Raw genomic sequence first — 22,253 nt, 5'->3', positions numbered from 1 at the left:
GACGTCAGATTTTAACCAATTTTGGTATGTAGATTCTTTTTTTGATGAGTAAGATCGAGGTCTTGAACCGGAAGAATTGGTTTACCAGAAGTTGTGTTTTTACTGTTTTTTTTTATGTAAAAATATGTTGTTTCTTTTTCAATTCTTTCACCCTGTTTATTAAAATTTTTCAAAAAGCTAATACCGCCATTGAAACGAGTGTAAAAATATTTTTTAGGAAATATTTTGAACATTTTAGTTATGTTAATTACCATTTAATAAATGCATAACGTATGTTCACATGTACATATGGGCGGCAGATTCATTTTGATGGCCTGCCGTTTTTGTAAAAGACAAACTATTAGATGGCCTCATATCTAAATTTCAATCTTTGTATGTGTAGTATGTGTGGTCCAAATTATATGCTTTAATATTGGGATGCTTTTATTATGGGATGCTTTAATATTGTGCATTAAATGCACAATAATTCTTATATTATTATTTGCACGAATCTGCCGCACATAGGTACCTACATATGAAGATACATATGTATGTTATGCATTGTATGTTATGCATTTATTAAATGGTAATTAATATAACCAAAGAGTTCAAAATATTTCCTAAAAAATATTTTTACGTTCTTTTCAACGCCGGGTTTACCTTTTTGAAAAATTAATATATATAGGGTGAAAGAATTGAAAAAATAAACAACATATTTTTACAAAAAAAATCAGGAAAACACAACTTCTGGTAAATACAACTTTCGGTTCAAGAGCTTGATATTATACATCAAAAAATGAACCTATATACCAAATTTGGCTGAAATCGGACTTTTCGTTCAAAAGTTATCGTGCTATTAGTCACATATGTAAAGTCGCCATTTTGAATGCCCGCCATTTTGTAAAAGGAACAAAAACTGAGATGGCCTCATATCTAAATTTGAACCTTTGTATGTGTAGTATATGTGGTTTAAATTATGTGCTTCTCACATTAAATGCACAATTCTTATATTTGCACGAATCTGGCGCACTATATGTCCAGAGCAGTTTTATGCGTACCGTACATATACGCCCAGAGCAGTTAAAAGGTTAAATAAGTTTCGTGCTTTTAATCCCCTTCCAGAATTAATTTTTTGCTTTAGCCATGTTATAAATATCTTATTTTTACATTATTTTTAGGACCTGATAAGGATGTCGACAGAGGAGCTCTTTTTATTCAGCACAAATTCGTACTACGCAACGGAGATTCGAGGAAAGTGCTGTATCCTCATTTTACTACAGCAACGGATACAGCAAACGTAAGAGTGGTTTTCCAGTCGGTCATGGAAATTGTTATATCTGCCAATTTAAGTCATGTTACTCTTTTATAAATTTAAGCTGTGTTATTTTGCGAACATTAAAGTGTTTTGTGGTTAAAGGCGACTGCACACATCTTATGGAAAATAATGTCACTCAAATGCAATAAAATGTACATGCATGGATTATTCTCCGAATTAAAATCATTCCATATCATTGTGCCAACTCTGAATATTGATTAAACACGGCTTAAATTGTAATTAAAGTTTATGATAATCACATTTTTGAAGTCCATAAAACTGTCATTCATAAATACTATTAGTCTAGTCTACAGCATAACCTATCGTGAGCTAAGCCGATTAGAGGAACTTTATACTTTGGTACGACTGACCAAATTATACCTACTTTATTATTATAATATAAGAGTAAACCTATGCCTTAATAGCTGCAGAAAGATTTATGACAGGGGTGGCCAACCTTTTTAAGTCGAGTGCCAATATGAGAACAAAAAAAATTTGGCGTGCCACTAAAATTTTTCGACATACTAATATGGATACTATATATTAATAATATACGGTACAATATGTATTTCTTATGTAAATTCCACATTTTTCCGTTTAGTCAAGATAGTGGAGGTTTAAAAAATAACGTAATAAGTAAAACATAACAACAAACTTACTTTATTGTTAATAAAAATAAAATAAAAACGTTAAACAAAAAAACTTAAATATTTTCTTATTATCTAAAATTCAAATTATTAAACAGTTACTTATTTAATGTGGTATTTGAACTTGTATTTTTTTAATTAATTCATCTATATTGGGATTAATTTCGGAACTAGCCAACAGAATTAGATTTTTTAAATGCATGTCAGTTAATCGTGACCGATATTTTGATTTTATTATGTTCATAATAGAGAACATTTGCTCACAAACGTACGTTGAACCAAATCTACAACAATATCTCAGAGCTAACTCGTGTAAATTAGGAAAATTGTTTGCTGGTACAAATTTCCAAAATTCAATAAAATTGGGATCAGTAACAGTTGAAATAATTTCCCTATATTTGGTTTTTAGTACAGTGTGGTTCTGTAAATCAATAATTTCGATCTGTATTTCAGCTGAGTAACAATTGATATCTTGCAGAGAAATAGAAAAAGGATTTATGAAAAGGTCAACATTCATTTTGTCTTTTTGAAAATCTTCAAACCGGGTATTGAATGAACCTAGCAAAATAGATATAAGGTTTTTAAATCTGTCATAATTTGGAGTTCTACTGACCTTGTTGGCTAATTCCTGCATTAATGTGAAATGTGTCAATCTCTGTTTTCCAAAATCGTTACAAAAAAGCATAAGTTTATTCACAAAAGAAGATATATGACCAACTAGAGTAGGAAAAATACAATTTTTTCCCTGTAATCTTAAATTTAATTGATTTAAATGTCTCATAATATCAGTGAGAAAAGCTAAATCCCAAAGCCAATCTTTATCATTAAGTAACGAGCACTCACTGGGTAGTTCATTGTTTTCTTGCAAATATTTTAAGACGCACTCCTTCAAGTTCCAAAACCTTTCGAGTGCATTTCCTTTGGAGAGCCAGCGCACACTGCAATGGAGAAGTAACTCTCCATCTTGCTCCGTTTCTTCCGCGAACAGTTCTCGAAATTGTCGTCGATTCAATGCCCGAGCTCGTATTTTGTTAATGCAGCGTGTTACAGGGTCAACAACAGATGACATGTTTAGGTCCTTGGCACAAAGAGCTTCCTGGTGAATAATACAATGGTACTTAAAAACTTTTCTTCCCAAATAGTTTTCCAGTAATGTAACAAACCCCTTTAGTCTACCAACCATGCAAGGAGCTCCATCTGTACAAACACTATCTAATTTTGACCATTCAACTTTGTTGACTTCGATTACGTTTTTAAGCTGTTGAAAAATGTCCTCTCCTGTTGTTGTGACTAGTTGGCGCAAATCCAGAAGCTCTTCGGCATTTTCAAAATTATCATTGGTATAACGGACAAAAATGCTTAACTGCGCATTTTCTGTGTTGTCACAACTTTCATCCAACGCTAAAGAAAAGAATTTGCAGGATTGTAATCCACTTATAATTTGGGAAACAACATCCTGGCCCATATCATCTATACGGCGCATGACTGTATTTCGGGATAATGCAATATTATCGACCATATTTTTGATCTTTACATCTCCCACATTTTTAGCAAATATTGCCAGACTATTTTTAATTATCTCCTCTCCATCAGAGTAGGCTTTTTTCTTCCGGGCTAACAGCAGAGAAAGTTCATATGATGTTTTAACCATAGTTTCCATTTCATCACTTCTCTTCTGAAACAGTGACTGTTGGCTGGCTAGGGTTTTCTTTTTTTTTTTTTCAATAAAGTCGGCTCGCAAATGTGAACCAATAGGATATTTGTTGCTGAAGTCCTTATGCAGTTGTTTATAATGTCGTTCCAGGTTAAATTTTTTCGGAACTGCTACAGACAATCCACATATCAAACAAACAGGCTTTGAAGTATTACGATTAGTAAATAAAAATTGTTCTTCCCAAGCAGGTTGAAAATCGCGAATTGCAATATCATCTTCGTATTTTCGTTTTGAAGTCGAAGGCTTACTCGTGGACATATCGAACAAATACTTTTAAAATTTTAAAGAAACAATGCGCGATGACAAAATGTGCACATACAACGGGGCAGTTTAAAATAAACTAAGCAAGGGTAACGCAGTCCTATTGCACATTACGACAGCTAGGATCACGTGCACCAATCGCAGCAATATCGCTCGCCAGAGGTTGCAATGATGCCGCATCTATCGTAACTTCCGTAAACCTACCAAGTTTCTTCTTATTATTTTTTGTTTTTCAAGTTTTAATTTTTTTGAAAGTTTTTTAATCCAAAACGCTACGCGTGCCACTGATAGGACTCAATCGTGCCACAGAGTGGCACGCGTGCCGCGGGTTGGCCATCCCTGATTTATGAAGTGCCGATTCACAAAATCTCTTCTCTTTTTAACTCACGTACATACCTCTTTGATTTTAGTTTTAATTTACGCCGTTATTAATAAAAATTTCAGAGTTGGCGCAATGATATGAAATGATTGCAATTTCGAGACGAACCTATTCATGTAAATATTATTGCATTTTCCATAGGATGTGTGCAATGTCCTTTAATTGTTTTTTGAATACAGAGATAGTTTAAAAAGGGAAGATGGTGTAATACATAAACCTATACACAAAAAGTCGAAACCATGAAGGTAATTTGGGCAGTCAATCAAAAACAGGAATCCCAGTAAGATGGTGTTCTTGACAGAGTTAACATGCAGCAGTCTTTTTGTTTTCGCCGTATCTGCTTTTGTTTCCGCTGTTACGTGATTATCGGTCTTATTGTTAATTTATACAGGGTGTTAGTAAATAAGTATGAAAAACTTTAAGAGATAATTCTACTTTGTTTCCGAGATACAGGGCGTTGAAATTTTTATTTCAAACTGCAATTTTTTTTATTGCTCTAAGACCGGTTGAGATTGAAAATTACATTTGGTGGGTTTCAAGAGGTAGTTATTGGGCATTTTTTGGCAAACAAATAACAATTTTATATTCATCATTGGCGCGCCTACTGGTAATGGTCTGAATTTTTTTAAAGAAAAAATGATACGCCACTGAGATATTTCAAATTAAAAATTATTTTTGTATTCCACGTTTAATTTATGAAAAAGAACCTTTCTTGTATTTTTTTCCTATGGTGCACCGTTTTTATGCGAAAAAATAAAACATCTTCGAGCGTATTTTTCATTTCTTAATACATTATCAAGAACTCTCCAATATAATAATACCAAAGTAGAGCAATAACAAAAAATATTACTAAAAAGATTTTAACTAGGTGCAAAGCTACAACAATTGTTCAAAATTACCTTTTTTAAAGGTGACAGAATAATTTTATATTCACCATTGGCGCCCGTAAAGGTAATGGTCTGAATTTTTTTAAGAAAAAAAAATAGTACGCCACTGAGAAACGTCAAATTAAAAATCATTTTTGAATTCCTCGTTCAATTTACGACAAAAAATCATTCTTGTCTTTTTTTCATATGCGGCGCCGTTTCTATACAAAAAAATAAAACATCTTAACGCTTAAAAATTATTCGACGTAGATTCCATATGCATACAAACTTATTTCAAATACTTTGTAAACGTTAAGATATTTTATTTTTTGCATAAAAACGGCGCCTCGCATGAAAAAAAAATTATTTTTAATTTGACATCTCTCAGTGGCGTACTATTTTTTTCTTTAAAAAATTCGGGCCATTACCCGTACGCGCGCCAATTGTGAATATAAAATTACTCTGTCACCTTTAAAGGAGGTAATTTTGAACATTTGTTGTAGCCTTGCACATAGTTAAAATCTTTTTAGAAATATTTTCTGTTATTGTTCTAATTTGGCATTATTATATTGGAGAGTTCTTGATAATGTATTACGAAATAAAAAATACGCGCGAAGATGTTTAATTTTTTTTTGCATAAAAACGGTGCACCATATGAAAAAAGACAAGAAAGGTTCTTTATCATAAATTAAACGTGGAATACAAAAATAATTTTTAATTTGAAATACCTCAGGGGCGTACTATTTTTTTCCTTAAAAAATTCAGACCATTACCCGTAGGCGCGCCAATGATGAATATAAAATTGTTTGCCAAAAAATGCGCAATAACTACCTCTTGAAACCCACCAAATTTAATTTTCATAGCTTAAAAGGTCTTAGAGCAATAAAAAAATTCGCAGCTGGAAAAAAAATTTCAACACCCCGTATCTTGGAAACGAAGCATTTGCGGACATACGTTTATAGAACAAACTGTCATTATTTTTTTCATGTAGAATTACCCCTTAAAGTTTTTCATGTCTCGGTTCCGCTGATATCACTATCTATTTACATAGTTTTCTCTGTTGAGATCACCATGTTGTATATGAGCGCCGTGTCTTCTAATCTAAACTTGATTTTATATTATTATATAGAGATCTCCAACCAATATTACATTCAGTTTTTAAAAATAAGCAACGCAAATGTTTGTGTGATCCGTCTCCTTTTATTAAATTATCTCTGGTATATGTTATGAGAGAATATTAAAGTATATGAGAAGTATTTTTGATATGTTGATATATCCACGTTAATTATTACATATACCTGTAAGAAACTGAATTCACAGCATCCAATGCAAACGAAAAATGCAGTTTCTTTTTGTCATGGCATTTAAAAATAAACATTCGAATGACGTTTTCTTGATAACATATTATGTATTTTTAAATTTGCTTAGTTATACTTCACATATTCTTTAAAACACTTAAAAATTTTCAGTCATGATAATATAGACTGATTTTTACTCATTTTTTGTTTTGCGTGGGGTCAATCAAGTATATTGTAACACATGTACTTCTGATAAGGCTATTTTAAATGAATTTAAGAGTTTTTTTTATATAACAATGGTATTATTTACTATTTTATTTTGAAACCAACAAAAAATATTTGGAGTAGAGAAAGTTAGAACGTGTCGAAAAATCGATAGATCAGCGTATAAATAAAATAAAATAACGTTAAAAACAGGTAAACCCGATGGTTTACCGGTATTATAGGAGGCCACTTTCATCCTAGTTTGAAAGATATTTTTTTTTTCAGTTTATATGGAAGTCACTCGCATCTTAGTATGGAACCCCCTTTTTGTCTCAAAGCATTCATTTTTAGACTCGCTCCTTTTCCTAAGGTAATTCCGTAATACAATCATTCTTGAAAGCCCTGGAGACGATCGCATGAGAACAATGTCGTCAGCGTATATAAGATTATTAATCGGTTCATCATTGATTTTTACTCCAGTCTTTATTTTGCAAAGCCATAAGCTTAAATAATTAACCATTCAATTTTAGACACATTTCTTTTCCTAAGGTGTTTCTCTGGAGAAGATCGCATAAGATAAAAATGTTATGAACGTATACAGGGTGTCCCCGAAAATAGTGCGTTCCTTTAAGGTATGGATATAATACACAACGTAGAACAAAAAAGTCCTATAATATATTTTTTAAGTTAACCGTTTCCAAAAAAAATTACATTGTTCTCCATATAAGCAAACTTTTATTTTCATAAAATTTAAAAATTTGGCATCACTGTACAAGAACTGTTAGTGATTTAGGTTATTGACACCAGAAAAATGTAGGTCAGAATAATTATACCACCCGATGTTTGAAAATAACAAAACATGAATTTGTTTGTTTGTTTAGGATGAAGACAGGGTTTAATGTAAATACTAAAGGCTAATGCTGCAACTGTTTTTGAATTGTGATTGTCTATTATTATAGATTATTTTAGATATATATATTATAGATTTTTGTATACATAGTTGTCAGATTTCAATTTGCACACCAAAATTTATTTTGGTTTTTTGGCCAAACGGTTGAATTTAGAAAAAAATGTTATAAGACTTTTTTGCTCTACATGGTACCTTCTACCTATAATTTAAGGAACGCACTATTTTCGGGGACACCCTGTATAAGATTATTAATCGGTTCATCATTGATTTTTACTACAGTCTTTATTTTGCAAAGCCATAGTTATATTGCCATAAGCTTAAAGAATTAACCATTCAAGTTTAGACACATTTCTTTTCCTAGGGTGTTTTCGCAATCCAATAATTCTTGAAAGTCCTGGAGACGATGCCTAACATAACAGTGTCGTCAGCGTATCTTAGATTATTAATCGGTTCACCATTGATTTTCACTCCCAAAGTCTTTATCTTGCAAAGTCGTTATATTGTCGTAAGCTTAAAGAATTAACCATTCAATTTTAGACACATTTCTTTTCCTAAGGTGTTTCTCTGGAGACGATCGCATAAGATAAAAATGTTCTCAACGTATACAAGGTGTTTCATTGGGAAACGGAAATACTTTAACGGTGAATAGAGGTCACCGATCTGGTTCTAGATATACTACATTTTTTGCCCTGTCGACTTTTATAACCGAGTTACAGGGTGATTTATCGATTTTGCCCATTTGTTTCCTAAGCCATAACTTTAGAACCACCCTGTATATTTTTTTCATATTTGGTACACATATATCTCATTCAAAACCCAAACGACCGACACACTAACCATAAGAAAAATCCAGGTCCGGATTAACAAAAAATTATAAAGTAATTGTGACTTTAAAACAACACCCTGTATATTCAAATTTTGAAAATCTGTTGGCATATTTGAAAAGGGCACAAAAAAGTAAGTTTAACGGTTCGCTTCAATTTTTCGGCCAGACAATTTTATGACTTTAATTTTGAAATTATATTGAATTTTTTAAGAACTCTTAAAAAGCAGGTATTATTAACTTTTAGTTATAAATTATTAAAGTTAATGAATAAATACTCATTTTAAAAATAATCAATACTTATTTACCACACTGGAACGACCCAATTACTAACGACAAGAAAAATCCAGGTCCGGATTAACAAAAAAATATAAAATAATTGTGACCTTGAACCAACACCCTGTATATTGAAATTTTGAAAATTCGTCTGCTCATTTTAAAAGAGCATAAAAAATTGTGATTAAAAGTTCATTTTAATTTTTTCGCCGTTGATTTAATTACATCAATTTTGAAATAATATTGAAATTTTAAAGAACTCTGAGAGATTGAATTTAATGTTAATGAATCAATACTTATTTTAAAAATACTTAATACTTATTTACTACGCTGGCTTCATGGATTCTCTGTATTTGTAGCTGTATGCACATGATTAAAAATTAGAATTGCGAGAATTGGGATATTTTAATGATTTAGTAAAGAATAAAAAAAAACAGCTATATCTAATAAAAAAAAATTCGTTTAAACAATTTAACAACTTAACATAAATTAAAAATATTTGAACTATAACAGTTGCTCAAAATGTCCGCCATTTTGTTCGACGCGTTTCCTTGCTCGTTTTAAATGATTTAGAATCGATTTTCTAATTACATTGGGATTGTTCTTCATTTTTCTGGCAACTTCTTGTGACCTTCACAGAATTAATCAATATGATTTCAAAATTGTCGTAATTAAATTATCTGCGCAAAAATTTGACATGCACCTTTTAACGCAGTTTTTGATGCTCTTTTAAAATACGCAAACAAATTTTCAAAATTTCAATATACAGGGTGTTGTTTCAAAGTCACAATTACTTAATATTTTTTTGTTAATCCAGACCTGGATTTTTCGTGTCATGAGTAATTGGGTCATTCCAATGTGGTAAATAAGTATTGATTATTTTTAAAATGAGTATTTATTCATTAACTATAATAATTTATAACTACCTGCCCTTATATCTGCTTTTTAATGTCAGAGTTCTTAACAAATTCAATATAATTTCAAAATTAAAGTCATAAAACTGTCTGGCCGAAAAATTGAAGCGAACCATTAAGCTTACTTATTTGTGCTCTTTTCAAATATGCAAACAGATTTTCAAAATTTAAATATACAGGGTGTTGTTTTAAGGTCACAATTACTTTATAATTTTTTGTTAATCCGGACCTGGATTTTATTATGGTTAGTACGTCGGTCGTTTGGATTTTGAATGAGACATATGTACCAAATATCAAAAAAATATACAGGGTGGTTCTAAAGTTATGGCTTAGGAAAGAAATGGGCAAAATCGATAAAACATCCTGTAACTCATAAAAATCATTTCACCTTTAATTATAATAGAGCACAAATGTCAGTATTGACTCGTTTAAAATTGAATCATGCTCGCTTTCCATCTCACTTATATAAAATTGGAATACTTAACTCTCCTGTCTGTAGTTGTGACAATGTATCCATTGGTGATCTAAATCATATATTTCTAGAATGTTCTCTGAACTCTCAATCTTCTTCAATTCTGTATCAAGAACTAATTCATAACGAGTGTCCATTGCCACTAAATATTACAGCTCTCCTTTCTTCCCCAGATAAAGCGGTACTAGATTCCATCATTAATTTTATCAGAAATTCAAAAATAGCGGTATAGTTTAGAAATAGACAATATGAAATCATTTATGTAATTAAGAATTTACATGTTTTGTGGCAAATAGATTTTGTCTGATGCCAGGATCTCTCACACACACACAACTCATAAAAGTCGGTAGTGCAAAAAATGTAGTATATCTAGAACCGGCTCGGTGACCTCTATTCACAATTAAAGTATTTCCGTTTCTCAATGAAACACCCTGTATAAGATTATTAATCGGTTCATCATTGATTTTTACTACAGTCTTTATTTTGCAAAGCCATAGTTATATTACCATAAGCTTAAAAAAGAATTAACCATTCAATTTTAGACTAATTTCTTTTCCTAAGGTGTTTTCGCAATCCAATAATTCTTGAAAGTCCTGGAGACGACCGCCTAAGATAACAGTGTCGTTAGCGTATCTTAGATTTATTCATCGGTTCACCATTGATTTTCACTCCTAAAGTCTTTATCTTACAAAGCCATAGTTATATTGCCATGCGCTTAAAGAATTAACCATTTTGTTCATTTAAAACACCTGCACCATTTACGTACTACTTCTGTCACCATACATATCGGAAGACAGGCTTGAGCAATATCGACACAGCAAAGAAATCTTAATTACGAACAGCTGAGATCTTAACACAGGCACCATTTGGTTTAACATAATAAGGAGGAATTTCATATTCGTTGTACAATGCTTGGAGATCTTCTGAAATTTTTCTCTCGTCATTTTTTCCGACTAAATACTGATTTAACATTTCTTCGATTGTTTTACAGTTACCCACCCTTCTATTGAAGTTTAAGAAATTCTCTAAATCAACCATAACGTAGTAAATCATTTCTTTGCCTCTAGCTCATCCTTTTGATTGAACATAGGATCTGTAATCCATCGAGTAGTCATATTTTCTAACTAGACTACATTTGGGTACATCTTCACCCTCTTCCAAAAGATTAGATGATACCCTAAACATTGATGTCTTTATTTGTGAAATCTTTAAAATTTGTTTTTTATATAAGTATAATAACTCCCTTGTATCTTTATAGGGATTCCTATTATTATATCCTATAAAATTGGCTTTGATGTAATTGCATTTAGGATCATTTCGACTTAATGCCTTAAATATGTCAAAATCTGTGCGCTAGATCTTCTCTGGGTAAATACTATGCAATTCATCGGTTCCTTTTTTTTGACATGCAATAAATATCTGAATCAATTCTTTAATTTGGTGTGAGGAAAACCGATAAATCTGCTCCATTTTGGGTATAACTGCCATCCGTTTCTTCACATTTAGAGTAATAGATCCAAGCAAGGTCTGCACAGCATCAAAGATCGTGGAGAGCCTCACATCGTCACAATGTTTCTTCAGCCATTTATTAATTTTTATAATGTTCGCTTCACAAGCTTTTGATCCACCGTAAATACCCATGGCACAGAATAACTAACCATACAGAAGCGAAACTCAGGCCCAAAACGGTAACATAAATTTCATGCTCATGCGTCACGTAACTGGTGCAACCTCACTTTTGCGACTGACAGTGACAGTTGTTTATAGTTAAATGTTATATTTATATATGTTTTATTTTATGTTTTATTTATTTTTCTAGTTAAATTTTATTTTTCATATTTATTTAATAACTATCTGTCAAAAATATTACATCATTTGGAATGGCCTATTCCTTAGCACATCAAGTTCTATTCTGTAACTGGTGCACAAGGTCAAATATTTTGGTCCCAACAAAATCAATGGAAACGACAGTCAGATTCGCTTCTGTATATTTAGTTATTCTGTGCCCATGGTTTCAGTATGAAACACAAAATCCTTGTGGATTTTTGTTTCATGTGGAAAAATATTTTATCCCCTTTTTATCCAGTAAGGACTGGTGTCTCTAAATTAGGGATAGAAGTCTCGGTCCGTACCGAGATAAAAAGGGGGCTCCATAGTAGGATGCGAGGGGCTTCCAGACTTCTGAAGAAGGAGTAAGTGGTTTCATGAGTTCACTTTCAAGTATTGATGTTAGGGACAATAACGAAAATCCGGTCAATAACGTTATTAACCGGTCAATATCGACAATGGCCTCATTGTCGACAATTACTAGACATTAACGTTATTGTCCAAAGAAACTGGACATTTTTGATAATTTGATATTCTTGACAAACTGTCTATCATTGTACGGGCAATGTCAACATTGCCCGTTGATAATCGGTTAATATTGAAATTTTGACTAAAAGCTAGGTATGATTCATTGTTTTCTTCGTTTATTGCAAAGTATATAAGTATATTCATATAGTTTTTTTGGAAAATATAAATGATTTAATAAAAGAGAAAGGAATAACTCTCGGACAAGCTGCAGTAGAAAATGGGATATTAGGGAGCCAAGGCTACAAGCGTTGCCAATGCAAAGGTGGTTGTCAAAATGATAAGTTGCTCGTTGTGCAAACAATAAAATTTGTAATTCAAAATGCCATGGTTCACTATCTTGTCAAAATAAAAATGATTAGTCTTCAAAGATTGTTTTAAATAAAAAATAATACGTCATGGATAATTTTATTTATCAACATTGGCCATTTGCTTCTGGTCACTGTCGTTATTGACTGGTTATATATGAAAACTAATAACTAGTCAAAACTATCGTCATTACCATAGAAGTTTTCAAAGAGATACTATTCCAACCGATACAATTAATGTTAAATATAATCAAACTATGCTAAAAATATGCAACCTAGTAATATTTCTGTTCAGAATCCTATCACCAATAGTGTAAATGGTCATTACGATAGAAGTTTTCAAAGAGATACTATTCCAACCGATACAATTAATATTAAATATAATCAAACTGCCAGTGCTAAAAATATGCAACCTAATAATATTTCTGCTTAGAATCCTATCACCAATAGTGTAAATGGTCATTACGATAGAAGTTTTCAAAGAGATGCTATTCTAACCGATACGATTATAATTAAATATAATCAAATTGCCAGTGCTAAAAATATGCAACCTAATAATATTTCTGTTCAGAATCCTATCACCAATAATGTAAATGGTCATTACGATAGAAGTGTTCAAAGAGATACTATTCCAACCGATACAATTAATATTAAATATTATCAAACTGCCAGTGCTAAAAATATGCAACCTAATAATACTTCTGTTCAGGAGCCTATCACCAATAGTGTAAATGGTCATTACAATAGAAGTTTTCAAAGAGATACTATTCCAACCGATACAATTAATATTAATGGACTTTCCCATTGATTTTATTTTCTAATAATATTTCTATTCGGAATCCTTTCACCAATAGTGTAACTGGTCATTACGATAAAAGTTTTCAAAGAGATACTATTCCAACCGATAAAATTAACATTAAATATAATCAAACGCTAAAAATATGCAACCTAATAATATTTCTGTTCAGGAGCCTATCACCAATAGTGTAAATGGTCATTACGATAGAAGTTTTCAAAGAGATACTACTCCAACCGATACGATTAATATTAAATATAATCAAATTGCCAGTGCTAAAAATATGCAACCTAATAATATTTCTGTTCGGAATCCTATCACCAATAGTGTAAATGGTCATTACGATAAAAGTTTTCATAGAGATACTATTCCAACCGATACAATTAACATTAAATATAATCAAACTGCCACTGCTAAAAATATGCAACCTAATAATATTTCTGTTCAGAATCCTATCGCCAATAGTGTAAATGGTCGTTACGATAGAAGTTTTCAAAGAGATACTATTCCAACCGATACAATTAACATTAAATATAATCAAACTGCCAGTGCTAAAAATATGCAACCTAATAATATTTCTGCTCAGAATCCTATCACCAATAGTGTAAATGGTCATTACGATAAAAGTTTTCAAAGAGATACTATTCCAACCGATACAATTAACATTAAATATAATCAAACTGCCAGTGCTAAAAATATGCAACCTAATAATATTTCTGTTCAGAATCCTATCACCAATAGTGTAAATGGTCATTACGATAAAAGTTTTCAAAGAGATACTATTCCAACCGATACAATTAACATTAAATATAATCAAACTGCCAGTGCTAAAAATATGCAACCTAATAATATTTCTGCTCAGAATCCTATCACCAATAGTGTAAATGGTCATTACGATAAAAGTTTTCAAAGAGATACTATTCCAACCGATACAATTAACATTAAATATAATCAAACTGCCAGTGCTAAAAATATGCAACCTAATAATATTTCTGTTCAGAATCCTATCGCCAATAGAGTAAATGGTCATTACGATAGAAGTTTTCAAAGAGATACTATTCCAACCGATACAATTAATATTAAATATAATCAAACTGCCAGTGCTAAAAATATGCAACTAATAATATTTCTGTTCGGAATCCTATCACCAATAGTGTAAATGGTCATTACGATAGAAGTTTTCAAAGAGATACTATTCCAACCGATACAATTAATATTAAATATAATCAAACTGCCAGTGCTAAAAATATGCAACCTAATAATATTTCTGCTCAGAATCCTATCACCAATAGTGTAAATGGTCATTACGATAAAAGTTTTCAAAGAGATACTATTCCAACCGATACAATTAACATTAAATATAATCAAACTGCCAGTGCTAAAAATATGCAACCTAATATTATTTCTGTTCAGAATCCTATCGCCAATAGCGTAAATGGTCATTACGATAGAAGTTTTCAAAGAGATACTATTCCAACCGATACAATTAATATTAAATATAATCAAACTGCCACTGCTAAAAATATGCAACCTAATAATATTTCTGTTCAGAATCCTATCGCCAATAGTGTAAATGGTCATTACGATAGAAGTTTTCAAAGAGATACTATTCCAACCGATACAATTAACATTAAATATAATCAAACTGCCAGTGCTAAAAATATGCAACCTAATAATATTTCTGTTCAGAATCCTATCGCCAATAGTGTAAATGGTCATTACGATAGAAGTTTTCAAAGAGATACTATTCCAATCGATACAATTAATATTAAATATAATCAAACTGCCACTGCTAAAAATATGCAACCTAATAATATTTCTGTTTAGAATCCTATCGCCAATAGTGTAAATGGTCATTACGATAGAAGTTTTCAAAGAGATACTATTCCAATCGATACAATTAATATTAAATATAATCAAACTGCCACTGCTAAAAATATGCAACCTAATAATATTTCTGCTTAGAATCCTATCACCAACAGTGTAAACGGTTAAAAGTTTTCAGAGTGTGCTCCATCCAACTCCATTTCCTTTTGCATGTTGTCTTAGATATAGGTTCCTGGTTAGTTCTTGTCTATAACTCTTTGTTTGATATGCGGTTTGGCCAGTAAATGTTAAGAATATTCCTTAGGCATTTATTTATGAATACCTGCATCTGCCCGATACATTTTCTTGACACTTTCATAATTTCTGTTCCGTATAGTAGCACAGTCTTCACGTTTCTGTTGAATAATCGTATCTTGGTTTTACTTGTCATCTGACGTGAAGGCCACACATTTTCCTTAGCAAATTGAATGCATTTTGAGCTATTCTTATTCTTCCTTTTTCGTCCTCTTCCGTCCCTCCTTTGTTGTTCAAAATACTGTCCAAGTACATAGTTAAATTTCTCTACCGTTTGTAATTCTGTGCCTCCCAGTGATATTCCCATTTCTCTTGGTGTCTTTATTTTCATTATCTTAGTGTTTCTGACGTTAATGTTAAGTCCGACCTTCTTCCATGCCTCTGCTACTTTTTCAGTTTTGCGTTGCATGGGTTGTCTTTTTTCTGTTAAAAGACATATCATCTGCAAATTCCAAGTCCTCAAGTTGATTAAAAACATTCCATCTTATACCAGTCTTATTACTAGTAGCCTTGGACAGGATCCATTCGATTATTATCAGGAATAAGGTCGGACAGAGCATACAGCTTTGCCTTCCTCCTGTAGCAATATCTATTTGTTCAGTAACTTCCCTTCGTGGACTATGCGTGATGTGGCCCTTCGTAGAACAGTTTTATAATTCTGATGTATTTGGGAAGCATTCCGTATTTCTCTTGTAGTTTCCATAAGGCTTTGCAATCTACACGATCAAACGCTTTCTCGAAGTCTATAAAGTTCACATATAGCTTTATTCTGCCACTCTCATGATTGCTTTATTATCGTTCTCATCGTACAAATGTGGTCAATGCAGGATCTTCGTGCCCGGAATCCAGCTTGGTTTTCTCGTATAACTTTATGAAATTCATTCTTCATTCTTTCAAGCATGATTCGGGTCTACAAATGAGTTTTAAAAATAGTTGAAAGACTGATAAGTTTGTACACACTTGAATGAATAAAGGAAATAAAAAATGTAGTATGTCAAAGTGTGTAAATAATTTATTTATTTAGCTGAGCGCTTTCGACATAAACGTCATCATCGGAGCTAATGTTAAAATAAAAAAAGAGGTCTTGTAAGAAAAAGAAGTACAAAACTCTTTTTTTTTTGAGAGTTTTGTACTTCTTTTTCTTACAAGACCTCTTTTTTTATTTTAGCATTAGCTCCGATGATGACGTTTATGTCGAAAGCGCTTATCTAAAGAAATAAATGAGTTTTAGCTTGGGCAAATTAGCTCGTTATAAATACAGCCAAAACTTTGTTTCTATTTGAAATTTCTTAATAAAATTTAAGGACAGTATTTCTAAAAGGAATATTTTTAAATAAAACAAAAAACAAAATCGATTTTTTGAAAATTTAGAAGGTAAAAGTCTCCTTAATGCTTTTGTTTCATATTGAAACCATGGCTATTTACGGTGGATCAAAAGCTTGTGAAGCAAACGTTATAAAAATGAATAAATGGTTGAAGAAACATTATGAAGATGTGAGGCTCTCCACGATCTTTGATTCTGTGCAGACCTTGCTTGGATCCATTACTCTAAACTTAAAGAAACGGATGGCGGTTTTATCCGAAAAGGAGCACGTATTATCGTTTTTCCTCACACCAAATTAAAGAACTGATTCAGATATTTAATGCGTTCCAAAAAAAGGAACCGATGAATTATATTTCATACTATTTACACAGAGAAGATTTAGCGCACAAATTTTATTTGACATATTAAACGCATTAAGTCGAAATAATCCAAAATACAATTACATCAAAGCCAATTTTATAGTAGGATATAATAGGAATCCCTATAAAGATACAAGGAAGTACTTTCATAAAAAAAAAAAACAAATTTTCAACGATTTCACAAATAAAGCCATCAATGTTTAGGGTATCATCTAACGTTTTGGAAGAGGGTGAAGCTGTACCCAAATGTAGTCTATTTATAAAATATTACTATCCTATGGATTACAGGTCCTACTTTCAATCAAAAGGAAGAGCTAGAGGCAAAGAAATGATTTACTACGTTATGGTTGATTTTGAGAATTTCTTAAACTTCAATAGAAGGGTGGGTAACTATAAAACAATCGAAGAAATGTTAAATCAGTATTTAGTCGGAAAAAATGACGAGAGAGAAAAATTTCAGATCTCCCAAGCATTGTACAACGAATATGAAATTCCTTCTTATGCTGTTAAACCAAAGTGTGTTTGTCGAACCATGTGTTCCACAGGCACCCTTTTCAGAATTTCTTTGCTACGTCTGTATTGCTTAAGTTGATGCAGTTGGGGTGATGGTTTCCAATCTTCTTCTTCTTTAAGTGCTGTCTCCCAATTGGAGGCTGCATATCATCATCACTATCTTTACTCTATCTAACGCTGTTCTGGAGAGTCCCATAAAACTGCATTTAATCCGGTCCCTTAAATTCTTCAACTATGACACTCTCCTTCTTCCTATACTCCTTCCTCCTCTTGTCTTTCCCTGTATTACCAGTCTTAGCATTTCATATCGCTGTCCCCTCATTATGTGTACCAGATATTGTAACTTTCTTATTTTTTAATGTTCTGAATTCTGAAGCTATTTTCTTGTGACATTTTTGCAATTAACTAGTTTTGATGGTAAATAAGCCACAATTTTACTAAAAAAAAAAATGATTTTATTAACGTTTCGACGCCCAAATCGGGTGTCTTTGTCAAAATAACAAAAATATTAATGAATTAAACAAAAATGTTGCTTAGTAAAAAAAAATTCTTCTAATAATTTATTTAATCTGACTCATTTATATCGGCAATTCAGACATATATTATACATTTTAAAGTAGAAGACTTTAAAATGATATTGTAAATATTTAAGAGTTGCGTTCCTGGGACGACTTTATTGAAAGATGGTTCATTCGATTACATGAAATCAACCCCAACTCAAGAATATCCGTCACAAAAAAAATCATAACATGTGATCTGTCTTTAAAAAGACAACCACATGCAATGGTGACAGTAAAATTCTCGCGCTAGAGATTCCATAGTAAATCACGAGGGAAAACCAGGAAAAAACCTCGTGATACTATCCCGACATCGTAAGTATTAGGTCTTACTTTAGTTTACTCTCAAAACTAATACCAAATTCTGACTTTAATTTGTACATATGTTATTTTAAATGATAAATAATGTTAATAATACATAGATATATAAACAATACTAAAATATAAAATATGTACTAACTCGATATGTTATTGACTTACTAATCCTGGTATTTTCTTTCTATTGACTTCCTCTTTTAGTATGGGTAACCACATCCTACTGCATTCTACCGAGGAATTTGCGACACAATTGGTTTCATTTAGCATAATTAAAGCCGCTTCTTTGATTTTTCTCTTTTTACTATCTGTTTCTTTCAGAACTATACTTGAATCTCTCCACTAAACTCTTATGTTCATTATCCCATGCGTGTTGACATATTTGAGATCTATCAAATTCTCTATTTTTAATGTAAGACTGATGTTCACTTATTCTAACGTTTAATGGTCTTGATGTTTCACCTAAATAAAATTGTTCGCATTCACAAGGTATTTTATAAATACAATTCTCTGTTCTTTCTTGTTCACTGTTAGGTTTAGTTTTAGATAGAATAGATCTCAACGTGTTTGTTGTTTTGAATGTTGTTGAAATGTTGAATTTATTTTCTATTGTTTTAAGTTTCTCGGATAGTCCTTTTATATGTGGTATTGATATTTTCCTCGCATTACTTCTTGTGAATGCTATAGGATCCCGTTCTAAGTTGTTCTGTTCCATTCGATCCAATCTTGACAATTCCTTATTTATAAACGATAAAGGATAGTCATTTTTTAATAAAACAGATGTTAACAGTTGTTTTTCTTCTAATAATGAATTTTCGTTAGAACAAGTAATTATGGCTCTATCATATAAGGATTTAAAGATTCCCTCTTTTTTTAATTAAAGCGGCTTTAATTATGATAAATGAAACCAATTGTGTCGCAAATTCCTCGGTAGAATGCAGTAGGATGTGGTTACCCATACTAAAAGAGGAAGTCAATAGAAAGAAAATACCAGGATTAGTAAGTCAATAACATATCGAGTTAGTACATATTGTATATTTTAGTATTGTTTATATGTCTATGTATTATTAATATTATTTATAATTTAAAATAACATATACTTCATCTAATTTACTAACCGTTGCACGTCATCCGCGTCATAGCCTGTGACGTCGCATGATACCAACACGAAATATTTAGGCGGTAGGTGTGTTCTTTTTAGAATCACGTTGCCGAATACACTGGAATTACAGCCACTGGACATATTTTATTATATACGCGTAGAAATAATACTTGAAGATTTCTATTAATGTTAACCTAAAGAAATACACAATAATATGTTTCATTTAATTTGTAAAAATGGATTACAAAGCGTTTTTATGAAGCACATTTACTCGAATCACACTGTAACTGTAATCGAACGAAGGTGACAGTTTAGAATAAATTGGTAACATTTATTTGACAGTTGCGGTGATGACACTTCATATTTGTTTATATTCTTTACTATAATTTACAACATAACTTGATAACATATTTACAAATATTAATAGTACCATGTTGCAATCCGAAGCTGTTGATCTTTCACACACTTCAGACCACAAAGGCATATTGTTTAAATGTGAAGTGTCCCAAACTACTTCTAAATCTAGAATAAGCTACAGGCCCATTACAGAGATGGGACTGGCCTCTTTAAATAACATTCTTTGCTTACAAAATTTTGAATTTATTGATAATGAATGTATTGATGTGGACTCAAGGTTTAAAATGTTTATCGATATTTTAACGCAGGCAATAAATCTGTCTTTTCCTGAAAAATCTAGGCTTGTTGAGCAAGGTAAACAATGTAAAAAAATTCTTGGTTTAATGATGATTTGAAACTTATGAGGGAGAAACTACAATTTTTGACATCTTTAAATAAAAGTGACCCCGTTTTAGTGACAAAGAAAACACTCTCAGAATATAGGAAAAAATACAGACATGCTATACATAAGGCAAAGATTAAATCTAATGATGATTTTATATTAAACTCTAACAACCGTCAACAGGCTATGTGGTCCCTAATAAACTCAAGATGTAAGAATTTACCAATAAAAAATTCATCACTCAATGCAAATAGTTTTAATGATTTCTTCTGTGGTATTGCTGAAAATGTAATAAATACACTTAATCATACTGACCAATCATTCAATACATACCTTAGTTTTATACCACATGCTCCTTCATTCGCCTCTAATCATTGCTCCTTCAGATTTGAGCCAACAAATTTGGAGGAAGTTGTAAAAGCAATTGAAGAATTAAAAAATAGCCAGAGCAAGGACCCGGATGGAATGAACACAAAAATAATCAAGGCAATTAAACACAACATTAGCTTACCTTTAACTAAACTAATAAACTACTCAATTTAAAACTGCGAAAGTCATACCTCTCTTTAAACGTAAAGGTTCGGCTGATGATCATAATAACTTTCGTCCAATTTCTCTTTTGCCAATTCTTTCCAAAGTGTTTGAGAGAATCCTAAAGAAGCAGATCAATGACTATTTTGAATCTAATCGGCTTTTTGCAGTGCAGCAATTTGGATTTAGAAAAAACAAAACAACAACACTTGCTATCGATCATTTTACAGGCAGTATTTTGGAAGGATTTGAAAACTTTCTTGATACCCTTGCCTCGTTCCTTGATCTTACTAAAGCTTTTGATTGTGTCACTCATAGTATTCTTCTTAAAAAATTACATGCCTATAATTTTCATCCTATGTCTATTCAATTGATTGAGTCTTATCTATCAGATAGATTTCAATATGTGTTTTTTAACCAGCTTAAATCTGATAAAAAACCTTTGATGTATGGAGTGCCTCAAGGGTCAGTTCTAGGTCCAATATTATTTCTCATTTATATAAATGACTTGGGATTTTCACAAGAGGGCCCGGTAAGCACAGTCCTATTTGCTGATGATACTACATGCTATCAAAGTTACCACCCTTCCCAAATCAGTGATATTGATCTTGAGACCACAGAGAGCAATTTGTTCCAATGGTTTTTGGCAAATCGTCTCTCTCTCAATAACTCAAAATCACAAACAGTGAACTTTACCCTAAGACATAACACCATTACACATCCCATTTTAACAGATTGTTCACAGGAAGCTAAATTTCTTGGTGTTTATGTTGATCAGGGACTCACTTGGGAACGGCACATACTGAAACTTTCCCAAAAGCTCTCAAGCCAACTCTTTTTATTTAGAAACCTATCTAAGGTTACCTCCCTTCAAACCCTTCTTACATCATATCACAGCAACTTTCACTCACGACTAACTTACGCAATCCTTTCCTGGGGACACTCTTGCCATATAGATAAGGTGTTTGGTCAGCAGAGAAAGTGTATTCGCATAATCACAGGTCAGGGTTATCGGGACGATTGTAGGCAGTCTTTCAGAAACCTGAGGATTCTCACACTACCTTCTGTGTACATTATGCAGTGCCTGTTGTATGTTCATCAAAATGTAGATCTGTATAAAACACAACAGCATACTTATCAGACTAGAAATCATGATGCCCTTGTACCAGACTTCAGTC

General features: G+C 31.9%; 1 protein-coding gene across 2 annotated transcripts in view; it reads left to right on the top strand.

Moving 5' to 3' along the window:
• Positions 1-22,253, top strand: part of LOC114340305 (guanine nucleotide-binding protein G(o) subunit alpha) — a 127,429-nt gene that overhangs the window by 47,394 nt on the left and 57,782 nt on the right. The window contains exon 5 of one of the 2 annotated variants that reach the window (XM_028291044.2): positions 1,158-1,957. The exons of the other annotated variant lie outside the window; for it this stretch is intronic. Within the exon in view, the coding sequence (XP_028146845.1) occupies positions 1,158-1,348 (191 nt within the window). The 3' untranslated portion in view covers positions 1,349-1,957. Of the gene's footprint in view, positions 1-1,157; positions 1,958-22,253 lie in introns of those variants that run through there. 2 annotated transcript variants of the gene reach the window in all.

This window comes from Diabrotica virgifera, chromosome 1 (assembly GCF_917563875.1).
Source record: "Diabrotica virgifera virgifera chromosome 1, PGI_DIABVI_V3a".
Taxonomy (NCBI): Eukaryota; Metazoa; Arthropoda; class Insecta; order Coleoptera; family Chrysomelidae; genus Diabrotica; species Diabrotica virgifera.
The sequence above is the reverse complement of the archived record's forward strand: the minus strand, read 5'-3'. Positions and strand labels throughout refer to the sequence as shown.